Below are 12,752 nucleotides of genomic sequence, written 5' to 3' on the forward strand. Positions count from 1 at the left end.
ATAATAGCCAGGACATGGAAGCAACCTAGATGTCCATCAGCAGATGAATGGATAAGAAAGCAGTGGTACATACACACAATGGAGTATTACTCAGCCATTAAAAAGAATACATTTGAATCAGTTCTAATGAGGTAGATGAAACTAGAACCTATTATACAGAGTGAAGTAAGCCAGAAAGAAAAACACCAATACAGTATACTAATGCATATATATGGAATTTAGAAAGATGGTAACAGTAACCCTGTATACGAGACAGCAAAAGAGACACTGATGTATAGAACAGTCTTTTGGACTCTGTGGGAGAGGGAGAGGGTGGGATGACTTGGGAGAATGGCATTGAAATATGTATAATAGCATATATGAAACGAGTCACCAGTCCAGGTTCGATGCACGATACTGGATGCTTGGGGCTAGTGCACTGGGACGACCCAGAGGGATGGTATGGGGAGGGAGGAGGGAGGAGGGTTCAGGATGGGGAACACATGTATACCTGTGGTGGATTCATTTCGATATATGGCAAAATCAATACAATATTGTAAAGTTAAAAATAAAATAAAATTTAAAAAATAGTGACTATTCTTGCCTTTATATTTTTATATTCATATATGTGAGTGAGCAATGAATGGTTTGTAAGAACAATATGTAAGTTGCATCAAACCATAATTGTGTTTTGCAACTTGCAATTTTCATTCAACTTAATGCTTTAAAAATCCATTCATGTTGCTAAATATAGATCTAGTGCATTTTATCTTTAAAGAGGTCTTTTTTAACTCTAGTATTCTACATATATGTTGCTTCATGTTATTTTTCCATTTCTCTGTTGATGGATATTCAGGTTATTTCTAATTTCATGTTACTACTACCAATGAAGCAATAATTTTTTTTTTATATTCAAGGGAACATGTCTAGTCTATGAATTTTTAGGGTACATAGTACATATGGAAGTGCCGGACTATGGCCAGCAATCTCATTTACACTTCTGGCAGTGTATAAGCATTCCAGTTTCCTCACACTCTCCTCAACACTTGATGTAATAGATCGTTTTTAATTTTGACAAAGTAATAGGTGAAAATATAGCTCTACTTTAAATTTAGTTTTCTTTGATTTCTAGTGATATTGAACATCTTTTCATATGATTATCAGTCACTAAGGTTTTGCCTTGTGTTGAATTGTTTGTTCTTATTCTTGCCCATGGTAGAAGCATATAGGGGAACAGAATTTTTTTTTTCTTTTTAACTGACTCCTGGTTAAAAATTACATTCTGGCTGCTCAGCCTTTGTCAGTTACATTAATTGCCAAAGTCTTCTTGGTCATGTATTTTTTAACTGTATTTATGGTACATTGTGGTAAAGGTACTGTAGACCAAGGGTTGGATATAAAGCCCAGTACTGTTACTTATCACCTATGTGATTGTGGACATCTTAGTTCTAACTTTGCCTCAAGTTCTTTGTGTATAAAATCAGAGTGACAAGAGTATCCACTGGTGTCTACTTCAGAGGTTTCTTCTGAAGTTTAAATAAGTTAAAATGCAAAGCACTTACTTGAATGGAGACTGGTATACAGAAAGCAAACAAAATGTTAGCTATTATATGAAACATAGTTTTTAAGGTTATTGTTGCTGTACAAAATAGATTTAAATATTTTTGGCTTTTATACATGATAGATTTCATTTCCATATTGCATAAAATATTCATGGAAATGTAGTATTCAGGAATGGGATAGATCCTAACAAAGTTGTCCAGATTAAGTTTCTTTCAGATTCACTGCTTTGTCTCTTCAACATGGGCCTTATTATCTAAAATAGTTGCTAAGGTTCTATCCATCAAAATCATGTTCCAGATTGCCAGGAGAGAAGTAAGTGCAGAAGTGTTCATTCTCCCTTTTCAATTAGCTTTATTGAAGTATAATTTACATATAATAAAATTTAGCCATAAATTTTAAGTGTGTAATTTTATGATTTTTGACAAAGTATTTTAGACAGTTTTCATTGACATGAGTTGTGAAGCAGCATGAAGCCTGGGTAGGTGCCCAATATGCTACTAGAGATCAGTGGAGAAATAACTCCAGAAAGAATGAAGGGATGGAGCCAAAGCAGAAACAACACCCAGTTGTGGACGTAACTGGTGAAGAAGCAAGGTCCTGTGCTTTAAAGAGCAATATCACATAGGAACCTGGAATGTTAGGTTCATGAATCAAGGCAAATTGGAAGTGGTCAAACAGGAGATGGCAAGAGTGAACATCGACATTCTAGGAATCAGTGAACTAAGATGGACTGAAATGGGTGAATTTAAGTCAGAGGACCATTATATCTACTACTGTGGGCAGGAATCCCTTAGAAGAAATGGAGTAGCCATCATAATCAACAAAAGAGTCTGAAATGCAGTACTTGGATGCAATCTCAAAAACGACAGAATGATCTCTGTTCATTTCCAATGCAAATCATTCAATATCATGGTAATCCAAGTCTATCCCTCAACGAGTAATGCTGAAGAAACTGAAGTTGAACGGTTCTATGAAGACCGACAAGACCTTTTAGAACTAACAACCAAAAAAGATGTCCTTTTCATTATAGGGGACTGGAATGCAAAAGTAGGAAGTCAAGAAACACCTGGAGTTACAGACAAAATTGGCCTTGGAGTACAGAATGAAGCAGGGCAAAGGCTAATAGAGTTTTGCCAAGAGAATGCACTGGTCATAGCAAACACCCTCTTCCAACAACACAAGAGAAGACGCTACACATGGACATCACCAGATGGTCAACACCAAAATCAGATTGATTATATTCTTTGCAGCCAAAGATGGAGAAGCTCTATACAGTCAGCAAAACAAGACCAGGAGCTGACTGTGGCTCAGATCATGAACTCCTTATTGCCAAATTCAGACTTAAATTGAAGAAAACAGGGCAAACCACTAGACCATTCAGGTATGACCTAAATCAAATCCCTTACGATTATACAGTGGAAGTGAGAAATAGATTTAAGGGCCTAGATCTTATAGACAGAGTGCCTGATGAACTATGGAAGGAGGTTCATGATATTGTACAGGAGACAGGGATCAAGACCATTCCCAAGAAAAACAAATGCAAAAAAGCAAAATGGCTATCTGAGGGGGCCTTACAAATAGCTGTAAGAAGAGAAGTGAAAAGCAAGGGAGAAAAGGAAAGATATACCCATTTGAATGCATAGTTCAAAAGAATAGCAAGGAGAGATAAGAAAGCCTTCCTTAGCGATCAGTGCAAAGAAATTGAGGAAAACAACAGAATGGGAAAGACTAGAGATCTCTTCAAGAAAATTAGAAGTAGCAAGGCAACATTTCATGGAAAGATGGGTTCAATAAAGGACAGAAATGGTATGGACCTAACAGAAGCAGAAGATATTAAGAAGAGGTGGCAAGAATAACAGAAGGACTGTACAAAAGGATCTTCATGACCCAGATAATCATGATGGTGTGATCACTCACCTAGAGCCAGACATCCTGGAATGTGAAGTCAAGTGGGCCTTAGGAAGCATCACTATGAACAAAGCTAGTGGAGGTGATGGAATTCCAGTTGAGCTATTTCAGATCCTAAAAGATATTGCTGTGAAAGTGCTGCACTCAATATGTCAGCAAATTTGGAAAGCTCAGCAGTGGCCACAGGACTGGAAAAGGTCAGTTTTCATTCCAATCTCAAAGAAAGGCAATAAAAAAGAATGCTCAAACTACCGCACAATTGCACTCATCTCACATGCTAGTAAGGTAATGCTCAAAATTCTCCAAGCCAGGCTTCAACAACACACGAACCGTGAACTTCCAGATGTACAAGCTGGATTTAGAAAAGGCAGAGAAACCAGAGATCAAATTGCCAACATCTGCTGGATCATCGAAAAAGCAAGAGAGTGCCAGAAAAACATCTATTTCTGCTTTATTGACTATGCCAAAGCCGTTGACTATGTGGATCACAATAAACTGTGGAAAATTCTGAAAGAGATGGGAATACCAGACCACCTGACCTGCCTCTTGGGAAATTTGTATGCAGGTCAAGAAGCAATAGTTAGAACTAGACATGCAACAACAAGCTGGTTTCAAATAGGAAAAGGAGTACATCAAGGCTGTATATTGTCACCCTGCTTATTTAACTTATATGCAGAGTACATCATGAGAAACACTGAGCTGGAAGAAGCACAAGCTGGAATCAAGATTGCTGGGAGAAATATCAATAACCTCAGATATGCAGATGACATCACCCTTATGGCAGAAAGTGAAGAACTTTAGAGCCTCTTGATGAAAGTGAAAGAAGAGAGTGAAAAAGTTGGCTTAAAGCTCAACATTCAGAAAATGAAGATCATGGCATCTGGCCCCATCACTTTATGCCAAACAATAGGGAAAGACTGGAAACGGTGGCTGACTTTGTTTTCCTGGGCTACAAAATCACTGCAGATGGTGATTGCAGCCATGAAATTAAAAGACGCTTACTCCTTGGAAGGAAAGTTATGACCAACCTAGACAGCATATTAAAAAGCAGAGACATTACTTTGTCAACAAAGGTCCATCTAGTCAAGGCTATGTTTTTTCCAGTAGTCATCTATGGATGTGAGTTGGACTGTGAAGAAGGCTGAACACCGAAGAATTGATGCTTTCCAACTGTGGTGTTGGAGAAGCCTCTTGAGAGTCCTTTGGACTGCAAGAGGATCCAACAAGTCCATCCTAAAGGAAATCAGTCCTGGGTGTTAATTGGAAGGAATGATATTGAAGCTGAAACTCCAATACTTTGGCCACCTGATGTGAAGAGCTGACTCATTTGAAAGACCCTGATGCTGGGAAAGATTGAGGGTGGGAGGAGAAGGGGATGACAGAGGATGAGATGGTTGGATGACATCACTGACTCAATGGACATGAGTTTGGGTAAACTTTGGGAGTAGGTGATGGACAGAGAGGCCTGGCATGCTGCAGTTCATGGGGTTACAAAGAATCAGACACGATTGAGTGACTGAACTGAACTGAATGAAGCCTGGAAATACAGATGACTGCTTTAGATTCTTACCACATCACTAATACTCATCTCAGTGTCTAGACCTTTGTCAAATGATGTTGCACACTACTCAGCCTGATTTCCTTTTTTGTTGGCATCCTTGTGCATTCTGACTTTGACTATCCTAGTGGATAAATAAATATTGTGGCTACATTAAAAGCTTCACCTCCTTCACTGGTGCTGATAATTCAGTTATTGATAATCCTAGAGGGACGATTCCTCTCCCTTCTATGTTTAACCTATGCAAATGTACTTGATGAAGACTTTCTGATGGGACTATTCAAAAACCTTTTCTAGTCTTTGCCCTGATATAGGGGGACAGAATGGGATTTGGAATCAGATATATAAAGAACTTGAAATCCTGGCTCTGGTCTTTAATAACTCTGTGCCATAGTGTTGGTTAGTAAATCTCTTGGAGTATCAGTTTCCTCATACCTGTGGTGGAAAGAAGGGGACGACAGAGGTTGAGATGGTTGGATGGCATCACTGACTCAATGGACATGAGTTTGAGTAAACTCTCGGAGTTGGTGAGGGACAGGGAGGCCCGGCGTGCTGCAGTCCATGGGTCGCAAAGAGTTGGACACGACTGAGCAACTAACTGAACTGAACTGTGGTGGAAAGAATATTTCCTTCAGTTTTCTCAAAGAGAGAATAAGCAGATACATGAAAAGTTATTCGCACTTTATAGTACCTGCTAGCTTCCTACCCCAGAGAAGGCAATGGCACCCCAGTCCAGTGTTCTTGCCTGGAGAATCCCAGGGATGGGGGAGCCTGGTGGGCTGCCATCTATGGGGTCACACAGAGTCGGACACGACTGAAGTGACTTAGCAGCAGCAGCAGCTTCCTACCCATATCAGGTGCAACACTACTAACAGAAACAATCTAGGCTTCTATATTTGAAGAGTTGGCTACAGGCACATAATGTAACATGGCATTTATTCTTACTTTCTATTTGTCAGTTTTGTTTTTCAAGATGTCTTTGGATTTCCTTATCCTGTCACATAGTTTCAAGTTGAGTGTTCTGTTTGTGATTCTGGATGTTTGAAGAAGAATGATCCATGTGACATGGATGGTTTTAGCTATCTGAACATTGAGAAGGATATGGGAATTAGAACCAGGGGTATAGAAAAGATAAAAGTAAAATGATGTCTTAATAATGCATGATAAAATAGAGTAAAATAAATAGAATGGCAGCACTCTGGAATGGTTATTGTCACCTGACAGAGCCAGTTTAGCGTCTGGTCTCAAGAGCAGGTGTTGAGCCACACACCATTGCCTAATACGAAGTGTGATGTAAGCAAACACATCAGGACTTAGGTACTTATGGAAGACAAATACCTCTGGGGTATGGTGATGGGGAAGCCACATTTAAATCTGAGTGTCTTTGTGCCACCTTGCTTGTCCCCCACATACTCTAAGCCTTTGTTCCTCAAAACTCAAGAGTACCTAAAGATCAAGTGGTGAGTACTTCTTAAAAATGCAGACTTCTGGGCTTCCTCCTGCTGATTGATTTAGTAGATGTGAAATGAGCCCAGTCTGCCTTTAATTAGGCACCCTGACTCTTTCTGATCCTGTTTGCCACCCAGGCCAGTGTTTCAGGGAGGTGGGGTCCCAGGCAGGAGCTCGTCATTCATTGGCTATTTATTGAGTGCTAACTAGGTGTGAAGCATTCTAGGGGACATGGCACTTGTTCACCAAGAGTTTACACTGAAGGAGGAAATAAGACTTGAATGCAGATAGGTAGCAGTTGCTGGCTCTCCAGGTTAGAGTCAGACTGTTGCTTCTTTCTTGCCCACATTTTACTTTGTGCAAGCCTCATATTGGTTTAGAATAATTTAATCTAACTTATTTATTCACCTATCTCTCAGTTTGTGTATTCTGTGAGGGCAAGTGACCTTCACTGTTGACCTACTTAAATGTTTTCCCATCATCTTTTCTTATTTTGAACTGTGGTGTTGGAGAAGACTTTTGAGAGTCCCTTGGACTGCAAGGAGATCAAACAAGTCCATCCTAAAGGAAATAAGTCCTGCATACTCATTTGAAGGACTGATGTTGAAACTGAAACTCCAATACTTTGGCCACCTGATGCGAACTGACTCATTTAAAAAGACCCTGATGCTGGGAAAGATTGAAGGCAGGAGGAGAAGGGGATGACGGAGGATGAGATGGTTGGATGTCATCACCGACATGAATTTGGGTAAACTTTGGGAGTTGGTGATGGACAGGGAGGCCTGGTGTGCTGCAGTCCATGAGTCACAAAGAGTTGGACACAACTGAGTGACTGAACTGGACTGAACTGAACTTTCTTATTCCTATAACTTTGATTTGACTGTGACTCCCAACTTAAGCACCTGTGCCAGTCTCTTGCTTGATGCCCTGTAAGAAGATGGTTTGTCTTTATCAGACTTAAAATCAGGCTTTATTACATTACTGCTGCCATGGTCTTTCCTTTTGTTGCTTGTCCATCTTGATAGCCTGGAAGACAGAGGCCAAAGATCAGACATGTTCTCCTGGCTCTGGTTTTCACAGCAGGTGGGACAGGACTGTGGTCATGTGGGTGGGGTGTCAAGGTGAGTCTCATTGGGAAATATTCTGTGGCACAATGTTTGAACTGGAGGTAGGGTGTTTAAAAGGATGTGGTCCTTAGACACACAATGCAGGCATTGTGACATATTCGGAAGATTTATCTGCTCAGGTTCAAGGTGGCACATTGATTTAATGTGAGCACATTGGTTTAGTCTCCAAGGAGGAAAACGGGACAATTTTAGATTTAGGCCAGTCAGTATCTGCTTTTCCTTCTTGAGACTGGGACCATTGTAAATTCTATTCTGGGAGAAGAGAATTGCATGGGAGTTGACACTGAGGAAAGTGTGAAGGTAAGGATAATTTAACTAAGAATGTCTTTTTTTTTTTTTAATTTTATTTTATTTTTAAACTTTACATAATTGTATTAGTTTTGCCAAATATCAAAATGAATCCATCACAGGTATACATGTGCTCCCCATCCTGAACCCTCCTTCCTCCTCCCTCCCCATACCATCCCTCTGGGTCGTCCCAGTGCACTAGCCCCAAGCATCCAGTATCGTGCATTGAACCTGGACTTGCATCTTGTTTCATACATGATATTTTACATGTTTCAATGCCATTCTCCCAAATCTTCCCACCCTCTCCCTCTCCCACAGAGTCCATAAGACTGTTCCATACATCAACAGTTGAAATTTGGGAGAGAAAGAACTGATATGGAATGATGGAGAATCAAAAAAAAAATTAAAGCTACATATGCTTATATACACATTGCTTTGAAAATGAAGGCAAATGATAAAGTGAGCTCAAGAAATAGCTCAAATGGGTTTATTGTATTGGATTTATAAATGTCTTGATATGAGTCACTAAATAAGATTTAGTACTATTTTATTTTGGTCATGGCTCAAGATGAATTTTTACTTGAAGTTTGGTGGTGGCTGAAGATGAATTTTTAGTTTAAATTTTTCTCCATGGTTTTCATTTATATCTGGTTCAGAATCCAATGAGTAAATTTCAGAACCTGTTTCTCGCAACTATTTTCAGTTCTCTCCCCTTTCCGTACACAGGCCTGGTCATTGTTTAAGTGGCTTTGGTTAATGGGAATGAACACCTAACACCTGATTTTGCACTTGAGATTTGCTCAGTATTACCCCCAAATGCTAGAGTTTTAAAATATTTCCCTTTTGGGTGGTGAGTGAGTGTTCGTGTATGGCAGGTGTTGGTCAGTAAAATACAGCTAATAGGGGTTTCAGGCATTGTTTCTTGTCTTAGCTTAGGGGGTGATGTTTGGTGTCATTAGGAGCAGAGGGTTTTTTCTGGATGGGGAAGTGTATAAATTTTTAGGATGACTGGAAGCTAGAAACCAGTGATTGAATCATGAAGCTCACCACTTTAGGGCCGCCTGAACCTTTATAAGTGGTGCGATCAAGCAGGGAGGATGCTGATGAAGGACCTTCTGGTTTGCTAGCCTGGTGGTTTCCCTGGGGCTTCTGCTGGCTGTCTGGCGGGAGTGCTCTGCTTTGTGGAGGAGGGCCCCATGTTCTCCTTCCAAAGGCAACATGTCAGCTTTTGGATTGAGATCTAATTAAACTCTGGATTACTAGGTTTTTACCAGCAATTGCACTTGCAGGCAATAGGCAACCAGGGAACAAAAGACAGATGTACAGGTGGTGGTGTTCTAGAAGTTGACTTGAGTGATGTTTGAGGTTCTGAGTGAGTTTTCTCTCTCCACAATGGAAGTGAAATTAAGTGAGTGCCATTTTTGTTTTTAGGAGCAACTGGGTCTGTTGAGTCCCTTAGCCAGGCAAATATAGCAAGACTGCTTTGACTTCATTTTGTTTGGGTCTTTTAAACAGAAAGATTGGAACTATTAGAATGTTTCAGATTAAAAGGCTAATGATACAGAAGTTCTATAACTGACATAGGAAAAGGAGTCATTTCTTATCCCACTCTGATCATCTCAAAATCTTTCAACTATTCCCATTGCCTCCCAATCACATCCCAGGGACTGTTCTGAGATATACTGGTTTGTTCAGCCTTCGGGGGTACAAGAATCTGTTAGCTGGTCATGGAGGTAGACTTGGCTTAGAGTTTTACAATTCAGATATTTTCATGCCATTTCTAAAATACGCAATATATTTTATGTGTGTATTCAAAGTATTTATTAGGAAAACCTGAATATTTAAAAGCAACCACAGTCTTGGTAACTCTTGTTTGGAACTTCCTTCTTTTTTATCCCCCATATACCAAGAACCTAAAAAAAGAGAAAAAATGGATGACCCAGGCTCATAACCACTGAGAGGCCTCAATTACCTGCTTTACAGGCTCTCACAATATAGTGATGAGCATACAGGCTAATGGAGAAGGCACATTTCCAGTAACTAATCACACAAAGAATTCATTAAAATAAGAACTGAGTACTCTGAGAAGGTGTAAGAGTGATTCTTTTCTGTCTGTCCATGAGGGAGGATTTTCCAAGTAGATAAAATTCAAGAGGCTAGGGGAAGTCAACCAAGTTTGGGGCAGGAGAGGATTGACAAAGGAAGTAGAGGCAGTAAGTATCAATAACCAATTAGTTTTCAGGGACACAGGTGGACTCTAGGATGACTTTCATATTTTTGGGCTTGAGTAAGTGGATGAGTGGTGATAACTGGAGAAAATATTATTTTCTGGTAGTGGGTGGTATAAATAAGATGATTAGTTCAATGGAGGTGTTGAATAAATATGTGATCCTGTGTTATAAGAAGGGCTTATTTACTCTTGTTAACTTAGAGCTTCATAGGTCCAGTGGGGAATGGAAGAGTAGATTGGTTCCTGCTTTCAATCTACTTGCAGCTTATACTTTAATTGCAGTCAAGGAGTTAAATAACCACAGAAAATTCTAGTAACCCTCTAAGACAGCAGCAGGAGCAATGTTACAGGCCATACATGAATGATTGCTAGGTGAATGGTATAGGTGCTTCTTGCTTTGCTGCAGTTGGTATCCAAGTAGAATTTCTCATCTGGTTTTACTTTTGTTTCTCTTTCATAGTTTGAGATGGGTTGAGAATAGCAGGAGCTTGTTTAATAATACTGTGGTTTGTTTGCTTTGAAATATCTCATTTTATCAGTTAGAAAGTTTGTCTTACTTAAGAAAAGAGGGGGGCTTCCCAGGTGGTAAAGAATTTGCCTCCAGTGCAGGAGATGCAAGAGATGAGAGTTCAATCCTTTGGTCAGAAAGATCCCGGGGAAGGAAATGACAACCCACTCCAGTATTTTTGCCTGGAGGATTCCATGGACAGAGGAGCCTGGCAGGCTACTGTAGAGCAGGTTGCAAAAAGTTGAATACCACTGAGCACATGAGCCCCATGATCACAACAGAAGAGGAATCTGAGGCCCTGAAGGGGTAAATAACTTTCCCAAAGACATGGAGTGGGTAAATGGTAAAGTTGGGATTCAGATCTTGTTTTCTAGGTCTTCAGATCTTCCTCAGTTTTTAAAAAAATCCTATTTATTTATTTTAACTAAATATATCCCCTATCTCCTAATTTTAGAGATGTATATTATTTCTAATTTGGTACTTCTATTTCCAGTTAGATGTTTAGGATTAATTCCTAGAAGTGCAATCCCTGTACCAAGGAACGTAAAAATCTTTAAGATTCCTTTAGAATATATCAGATTCTTTTCCAGAAAAGTTAAAAAAAATTTACAGTGTAGGTGTACTTTTCAATCCCATGTAGACATATTTTTTAGTCTCTTGTGGCACTCTACTCCAGTACTCTTGCCTGGAAAATCCCATGGATGGAGAAGCATGGTGGCCTGCAGTCCATGGGGTCGCTAAGAGTCGGGCACGACTGAGCAACTTCACTTTCACTTTTCACTTTCATGCATTGGAGAAGGAAATAGCAACCCACTCCAGTGTATGGATGATTCAGGGGCTGCTGGAATGTCCGTCTGGGATCTCAGCTGGAGATTTAAGAGACTTTTAGTGTTTTAGTCAGCTTCATAGTTCATCTTTGAAACTTCACGGTTCTGTCAGGAGGATGTGGAAGTAACTCAAAGGAATCTGTCCCAAACCAAGGGGTCCAGCACTCAGCCCTACTGGGCTGGGGAGAATCCTGAAATCCCCCTCTCATGAGTTCTTCTGCACTGATCTACTGTCCAATCCACAGGGACGATTCTGAGTTCTCTCTTTGTTATTCTGTAGAAGGTACATTAGCTTTGAACAAAGGACTACTCACGTAAACTCAAAAAATTCAAGACTGAATTTCTGTAAGACTGAATTCAAGACATATTTGGTCAAAACCAAAAAAAAAGAGTATTTCTGTTTTTTGTTGCTTGATCATGTAGCAATTCAATTCAAGCCTGGTTTTCTATAGCACTGACCAAAAAAGGAGGATATTTCTGTTTTTTATTGCTCGATCATATAGCAGTTATGTTTACAGAATTTAAATTTGATTTGGCTTGGTATCCCTCTCAATCTGCTGGATTAGGCTGTTAAATGTCAACTTTTAATGACTTAACTCAATAAAGAGTTGTTTCCTGCAAAAATCTAATGCAATCTGGTTGACTATCTTCTATGTTGTAGTTATACCATGCCTAGGTTGCCAAAGCAGGGGAAAAACAAGTTAAAGGAGTCACATAAGCTCTTAACTGACTTAACATGAAAGTGACAAATGCCACAATCTGCTGGACAGAACTAGAAACATGGTTCTGATTAAAATGGAGAGGAGGCTAGGAAAAGTGCGTGGAAGAATACACAGATATTTGATGAGCACTAGTGGTCTCTTCCACACACTTGATGTTTGATACTCTGAAATTACCTACTTAAAATTTTTTGTAGGCAATTTCATATCACTTTGAGTTTTAAACATAAAGATAGAACTTTCCTATTACTATCTTTCAAATATGATTAAAGTGTTTTGGCTGAGTACACACTATCACTTTTAAGAGATCTTTTGAGCTCCTTGTTAAAAACAGTGGCAAGTCCCTTCTCCCAGGTTCTCAGGCCAAAACATCCATCCCAGACTTCTCTCTTTTTCTCTTTCACTCTACACCCAGATCAGATCAGTCGCTCAGTCGTGTCCAATTCTTTGCGACCCCATGAATCGCAGCACGCCAGGCCTCCCTATCCATCACCAACTCCCGGAGTTCACTGAGACTCACATTCATCAAAGTTTTTTTTAATAATTGTGAGATTTGGATAAGTAATTTCACTTCTCTACACCTGTATCCCAATTGA

At 39.7% G+C, this 12,752-nt stretch overlaps 1 protein-coding gene across 5 annotated transcripts in view; it reads left to right on the forward strand.

Moving 5' to 3' along the window:
- The window catches only part of TMEM45A (transmembrane protein 45A), a 113,075-nt gene that overhangs the window by 72,188 nt on the left and 28,135 nt on the right, over positions 1–12,752 (forward strand). The window contains exon 1 of one of the 5 annotated variants that reach the window (XM_070787109.1): positions 7,186–7,205. The exons of the other annotated variants lie outside the window; for them this stretch is intronic. Within the exon in view, the coding sequence (XP_070643210.1) occupies positions 7,196–7,205 (10 nt within the window). The 5' untranslated portion in view covers positions 7,186–7,195. Of the gene's footprint in view, positions 1–7,185; positions 7,206–12,752 lie in introns of those variants that run through there. 5 annotated transcript variants of the gene reach the window in all.

This window comes from Bos indicus, chromosome 1 (genome assembly GCF_029378745.1).
Source record: "Bos indicus isolate NIAB-ARS_2022 breed Sahiwal x Tharparkar chromosome 1, NIAB-ARS_B.indTharparkar_mat_pri_1.0, whole genome shotgun sequence".
NCBI classification, from domain to species: domain Eukaryota; kingdom Metazoa; phylum Chordata; class Mammalia; order Artiodactyla; family Bovidae; genus Bos; species Bos indicus.